This window comes from Armigeres subalbatus, chromosome 2, assembly GCF_024139115.2.
Source record: "Armigeres subalbatus isolate Guangzhou_Male chromosome 2, GZ_Asu_2, whole genome shotgun sequence".
Taxonomy (NCBI): domain Eukaryota; kingdom Metazoa; phylum Arthropoda; class Insecta; order Diptera; family Culicidae; genus Armigeres; species Armigeres subalbatus.
In genome coordinates this window covers 263629454-263636688 of record NC_085140.1, presented here as the reverse complement: position 1 = coordinate 263636688, position 7235 = coordinate 263629454, and the positions used below count along the sequence as shown (strand labels likewise).

General features: G+C 44.4%; 1 protein-coding gene across 1 annotated transcript; it reads left to right on the top strand.

The window, feature by feature from the left end:
• The first annotated feature begins 1465 nt into the window (after nucleotides 1-1465).
• LOC134209706 (uncharacterized) lies at nucleotides 1466-5911 on the top strand. The gene has a single exon (XM_062685716.1). The coding sequence runs from the start codon at nucleotides 1466-1468 to the stop codon at nucleotides 5909-5911; it is 4446 nt and encodes a 1481-aa protein (XP_062541700.1).
• The last annotated feature ends 1324 nt before the right edge of the window (nucleotides 5912-7235 follow it).

Below are 7235 nucleotides of genomic sequence, written 5' to 3'. Positions count from 1 at the left end.
GCTCTTTATCCTTTTTGGTTAATTTATTTAACAAATGTTTTCAATTGGCATACTTCCCAGATTAATGGAAAAACGCCAAAGTTGTTCCTATTTTGAAGCCTGACAAAAATCCAGCTGAGGCTTCTAGTTTGAAAAGATTATTTTAAATAGAATGATGGTTCATATTAATGACAATTCTATTTTTGCTGATGAACAATTTGGTTTTCGCCATGGGCATTCAACCACCCATCAGTTATTAAGAGTAACGAATTTAATTCGGCTCAACAAATCTGAAGGATATTCGACTGGAGTTGCTCTTCTTGATATAGAGAAAGCATTTGACAGTGTTTGGCATGAAGGTTTGATTGTAAAATTGATGAATTTTAATTTTCCTCTGTACATCATTAAACTGATCCAAAATTATTTATCAGATCGCTCACTGCAGGTAAACTATCAGAATACTAAATCTGATAGATTACCTGTAAGGGCTAGTGTCCCCAAGGCAGCATACTGGGGCCCATATTGTATAACATTTTTACTTCTGACTTACCTGATTTACCACCAGGGTGTCAAAATCTTTGTTTGCAGATGACACAGGTCTCTCAGCCAAAGGGCGAAGCCTTCGTGTCATTTGTAGTAGATTGCAAAAAGTTTGGATATTTTCTCCACTTACTTGCAAAAATGGAAAATTTCCTGAATGCTTCCAAAACTCAGCTTATAATTTTCCCACATAAGCCGAGAGCTTCTTATTTGAAACCTTCTAGCAGACATATTGTCACTATGAATGGGGTTCCAATTAATTGGTCTAGCGAAGCTAAATATTTAGGACTTCTGCTAGATCAAAAATCAACTTTTAAAAATCACATTGAAGGCCTTCAAGCCAAATGTAACAAATATATTAAGTGTCTATATCCACTTATAAACAGAAAATCAAAACTTTGTCTTAAGAACAAACTTTTGATTTACAAACAAATTTTTAGACCTGCCATGTTGTATGCTGTGCCAATATGGACTAGTTGCTGCAATACCGGAAAGAAGGCACTCCAGAGGATTCAAAATAAAATTTTGAAAATGATTCTGAAGTTGCTTCCGTGGTATAGTACCAATGAACTTCATAGAATTTCTAATATTGAGACATTGCAACAAATGTCCAACAAAATAATTTCCAATTTTAGACAAAAATCGTTGCAATCTTCTATTGCAACGATTAACTCCTTGTACCCTTAGTATAAAATAGGTTAAGTTTAGTTTAAGTAGAAAACATTGTAATTCCTACATGGTTCAATTCAACCAGAGGAAAACTGCTAGAGGCAATTGAAATGTATTAATAATAACTAAAAAAGTAACATAGCAAATAAGGATGATAGTGTTAAGAAAACACGGAACACCTAGTCTAAGATATGAATGCATGTATTAGATAATTAGCAAATAAAATTAGTTAAAAAAAAAAAAAAAAAAAAAAAAAAATCGAGAAAAGCGTCTCGATATGGAGCGTGTCCTTCAAGAAAAACGTTGTCGAAAGGAGAAAGAATTTCATGAAAAGCAGATGCAGCAAGATAGAGATCTAAAGGAGCGCCAATTGAGGGAGGAACGGGAGATGTTGGAAAGGCAGTTGAAAGAAGAAGCTAGATTTGCTAGCGAACGTAAGAAGCTGCACGAGCATTTTCAAGATGCGAAGAAAGCAATTGCGAAGAGTATTTCCGAAGAAACAGAAGGTGCTGTTGGAGGGGAGAAGCTGAAGAACGACAACGAATTATCGTTCGATAAGAAGGTCCAGTTCTGGCTGAAGCAGCAGGATCAAGGTAGAAATGGAGCGAAATCCAAACTATCCTGCTCAATAGCGGATAGTGAAGACTACGGTGAAATCGAAGAGGATGATGCACCTGAGGAAAAAGGTAATTCAGAATACCCCGCAGGAGAAGATTTCGGATGTACTTCCGAAGACCGCGAACTACTCGGAAGAATCGTGCGGAATGGGAGGATGAATGGGCCGGGGGAAATTATACCACCACCGCAAGATCGGCCACAACGGCATACAGTGAAATTATCCCAGGAACAATTGGCAGCTCGCCAAGCCGTATCGAAAAACCTACCTGTCTTCAAGGGTGAGGCAGAGAAGTGGCCAATGTTCATAAGTTGCTTTGAATATACCACTAAGGCCTGCGGTTTCTCTAACTTAGATAATCTGAAACGACTCCAAGATTGTCTTCAAGGAGATGCTCTCGAAGCTGTCCGGAGCCGGTTAGTCCTTCCGGAGTCGGTACCGGATGTCATCAACGACCTTCGTCGTATATTTGGCAGACCAGAGAAACTGCTGAAGACCCTTCTCACGAAAGTGCGGAATGCACAAGCGCCAAGGGCCGATCGCTTGGAAACCTTCATGCAATTTGGAATAACAGTGAAGCAGTTGTGCGATCACTTGGAGGCGGCTAAGCTAGCGGATCACCTTAATAACCCAATGCTTGTCCAGGAATTGGTGGAGAAACTACCGTCAAATTACAAAATGGACTGGGTCCGTTTCAAAAGGAGCAGGATAGGATCTCCTTTGAGAATATTCACCGATTTTATGAACGACATCGTAGCAGATGCATCCGAAGTATCAGAGTTCTCGACACTCTTTTTGAGTGACACCCGAGAAGCATCGCACTGCGGGAAAGGGAAACCAAAACGAAAGGAGTATATAAACATTCACCATTCTTCTTCTGGCCTACCGGCAGTTCCACCCCCCTCGAAGGAAACCAAGCCCTGTCTCGTCTGTAAAAGGTCGGATCACAAACTACGCTTCTGCGACGATTTTAAAAAGTTCAGTTTTGCGAACAGATTAAAGGTCGTGGAGCAACACAAGCTCTGTGCCCTGTGTTTGAACAACCACGGGAAGAGTCGTTGTACCTTCAGGATTCGCTGCAATATCAATGGATGTCAAGGTGGTCATCACCCTCTATTGCATCATGCTGAGGGATCCATGCAGCTTATGGACATTGCGTGCAACGCGCACGGCGCACTGAGCCGCGGAGTGATCTTCCGGATGGTGCCCGTAACTCTATATTTCGGAGACCATGCACTGGATATTCTGGAATTCATGGATGAAGGTTTGTCATCCACTCTGGTTGAAGATGCCGTAGCTAGAGAGTTGGATGCCCGAGGGCTCGCGGAACGGTTGGTAGTTACATGGCCATGCAATGTGAAGGGATTCGAAACTACGTCCAAAAGAGTCAACCTTATGATTTCAGCGCGTGAATCGGATGAAAAGTTGCCGTTGAAAGACGTTCGCACTGTTGCTGAACTAAAACTCCCAAAACAGAGTCTCCAGTATACAAAATTAGCTGACCGATACCCACATCTCGACAATATTCCCGTAGCGAGCTACGAGATTGAAGAGCCTAGAATCATCCTTGGACTGGATAACCTAAATGTGTTTGCTCCACTCGAATCACGAGTTGGATCACCTGGCGAGCCGATCGGTGTTAAATCCAAGCTAGGGTGGACGGTTTACGGCCCGCAACCGAGCGGAACCGTAGTATCAGAAGTAAGAGTCAACCTTCACTCGTTGGAACCAATGACCAACCAGGAGCTACACGACGCCATGCGTTCTCAGTTTTTGTTGGACGATCCCTCGGTAGCCTCTGTGGCAGAATCAAACGAAGATGCGCGGGCTCGGAACATAATGCAGACAACAACAAAGCGAATTGGAGACCGGTACGAAACCGGATTACTGTGGCGACGAGATGAGCAGAGATTCCCAGATAGCTACCCAATGGCTGTCTCACGATTGAAAGCGTTAGAGAGAAAGCTGGAGCGAGATCCGGAACTTGGTTCGAAGGTTCATCAGTTAATAGCTGAGTACCTGATAAAAGGCTATGCGCATAAAGCTACCGTCGACGAACTGGCAGATATGGCGAAGGGAAATGTCTGGTATATTCCTCTGAACGTTGTTATCAACCCTCGAAAACCAGGGAAGATTCGTCTCGTGTGGGACGCGAGAGCATCTGTCAATGGGATATCACTAAACTCGGAGCTCTTAACCGGCCCTGATCAGCTAGTGCCTTTGCAGACCGTAATCAGCAAGTTTCGGGAAAGACGCGTGGCGTTTGGCGGGGACATCCAGGAGATGTACCACCAGTTCCGTATAAGAAGGGCAGACAGACAGTTCCAAATCTTCCTCTTCCGACGAGATCCGGCCAGCTCTCCTGAAACCTATGTGATGGACGTCGGAACATTTGGGGCGACGTGTTCTCCATGCTCTGCCCAATTTATAAAAAACTTGAATGCGGCGCAATTCGAGCAACAATTTCCGGAAGCATCAGCAGCAATAATCAACAAACACTATGTTGATGATTATTATGATAGTGTAGATACCGTTGACGAAGCCATCAAGATAGCTACCGATGTGAAATTGATCCATTCTCGTGGAGGATTTCACATCAGAAATTGGGTGTCGAATACTCCAAATTTCCTGGAAGCGATGGGAGAACAGCCGATAAACTCTACTGTGCGCTTTCATCAAGACAAGGAAACGTTGACTGAACGCGTCCTTGGAATAGTCTGGAACCCAGTGGATGATGTTCTTTCTTTCTCCACGGCTACACGTCCTGAATATCATTTAATGCTTCATGGGGATTCTGTTCCTTCCAAAAGGATCGTTTTGAGCTCAGTAATGTCAATGTTTGACCCCCTTGGGCTATTATCACCATTCACGGTGTATGGACGAATATTGATACAAGACTTGTGGAGAACTGGCTGCAGCTGGGACGAGCCCATCGATGGTCAGTCGTTCAAAAAATGTACTCTATGGACGAAAGTACTTCCGAGTATCGAGGCCATTCGCATACCCCGGAGCTACTTCGGGCAAGCAAGTTCGGCGGACATTCAAGACCTTCAACTCCACATCATTACTGATGCCAGTAAAGGTGCATACGGATGCTCGGCATATTTTCGGGCAGTTGTTAACGGAAGGATACAGTGTGTGTTGGTATCGAGCCGTGTCAAAGTAGCACCGTTGAAACCAATGTCTGTGCCACGGTTGGAACTGCAGGCAGCAGTATTAGGAGCAAGGTTAGTGGTAGCAGTACGAATTAATCACACGTTCAACATAGCGCAACAGGTTTTCTGGACCGACTCTACAACCGTATTGTCCTGGATTACCTCCGACGTACGAAGATACAAGGAGTTCGTTGGATTACGGATCGGCGAGATCCTGACGCTTTCCAAGCTTTGCGAATGGCGTTGGGTTCCTACCAGGCTGAACGTGGCGGACCAACTAACAAAGTGGACCCGCGATCCAAATTTAAATTCAGACAGCGAGTGGTTCATAGGGCCTAAATTTCTCTATCGAGAGGAGGAAGACTGGCCAAAACAGAAAAGGTATGAATCCACGCAGGAAGAAGCAAAAGTACATCTACTTGCTCATGATATTCAGCTACTCGCACCGATCATCGATGTTCATCGATTTTCGAAATGGACCGTTTTGGTACGAACTATGGCTACTGTATTTAGATTTGTATCCAACTGTCGTAGAAAGATAAACGGATTGTCGATCGAAGTGCTAAAAGCTACAGATAGGCAAGCGAAAGCAATCAAGAAAAACTATTCGATAGAACATTACCCTTTAAAGCAATTGGAATACGAGAAGGCGGAACGGATTCTGATAAAAGTAGCACAAGCTGAATCGTTTGGTAACGAGGTGAAGGTATTGATGAGGAACGCAAATGTGTCCGTAGCGGATAGGCAGCAGATCGAGAAGTCAAGCTTCCTTTACAAACTGACGCCCCTTATTGATGGCGACGGAATTCTACGGATGGAAAGTCGCGTGGAACGTGCAGAGTTCCTATCGTTTGACCTTCGTTTTCCCATAGTTTTGCCAAAAGAGCACGAGGTTACAATGAAGATTGTTCAACACTACCACGAACGATTTGGTCATGTAGGGAGACAGTGAAGAATGAATTACGGCAACGATTATTCGTACAAGCGGTGGGTGCAGTGATCACCAGGGTCATGAAAGATTGTAAGTGGTGCAGGATTAACAAAACTCGTCCACGGATACCTAGAATGGCAGCATTGCCGGTACAGAGATTGACTCCATTTCTGAGGCCCTTCAATTTTGTAGGCGTGGATTATCTGGGCCCATTCGTAGTCACGGTAGGCCGTCGCAGTGAGAAGAGATGGATAGTTCTATTCACGTGTTTAGTCGTCAGATCAGTTCATCTCGAAGTAGCGCATTCACTTACTACCCAATCCTGTTTAATGACAATCCGCCGTTTTATATGCCGACGTGGTACACCAACAGAAATCTTCTCGGACAACGGGACCAATCTGCGGGGTGCGAGTAAAGAAATGATTGACAAGGTTCGCTGTATTGGGATGGAATGCGCCGATGAATTCACGTCAGCTCGAACAAAATGGACTTTCAATCCTCCGGCCTCTCCCGACATGGGGGGAGTTTGGGAGAGACTTGTGAGGTCAGTGAAGGAGGTACTGGCAGCAATTGACGATGGAAAACGCTTGACCGAAGAAATTCTCCTAACATCGATTGCCGAAGCTGAAGACATTATAAATTCTCGCCCACTCGTGTATGTCAGCCAGAAACCTGACAACGCTAAAGCACTCAGCCCAAACCATTTTCTACGTGGCAGCTCGCCAAATGAACCACTGGTTGTAGCACCGCCGGTACCTTCTGCAGAAGCTCTGAGAAATTCGTTCAAACGCTCACAGGAGTTGGCCGAAAATATGTGGAACAGGTGGATCAAGGAATACATTCCAGCGATCAGTTAACGGAAGAAGTGGTTCAGATAGATAAACAATTTGAAGGCTGGTGATATGGTTTACATTGTCGACGGTGAGAAGCGGAAGTGCTGGGTACGTGGTGTTGTAGAGGAACCTAGCGTTTCTGAAGATGGGAGAGTACGACAAGCATTCGTTCGAACCAACAGTGAAGTACTCAAGCGGGCCGTTGCGAAGCTCGCTCCGTTGGAGATTAGTGATGGGGCCGTGTTTCCTGTTAGCTCCTCCGGACCAAGTTCACGGGCCGGGGTATGTTCCGATCAACACCACTGGGCTGACCACAACATCCCTGCAGAAGTGTGTGACGTTGGTTCGAGAGACTGCGAATTTGATAACTCCAAACAATGAAGAGGCAAGATATATTTGCAGACCCAAAGCAAAACAAAGCATAGATAGGCATTCAAGGAACGTGGAAGTGTGTCGCAAAATTAAAATACGTCGAAAAGTTAAATTATATCCGATATTTAATACTACTTTAT

Bases quoted from the DNA above. Each gene is read 5' to 3' on its own strand.
- LOC134209706 (XM_062685716.1), top strand. From the start codon at position 1,466: ATGGAGCGTGTCCTTCAAGAAAAACGTTGTCGAAAGGAGAAAGAATTT.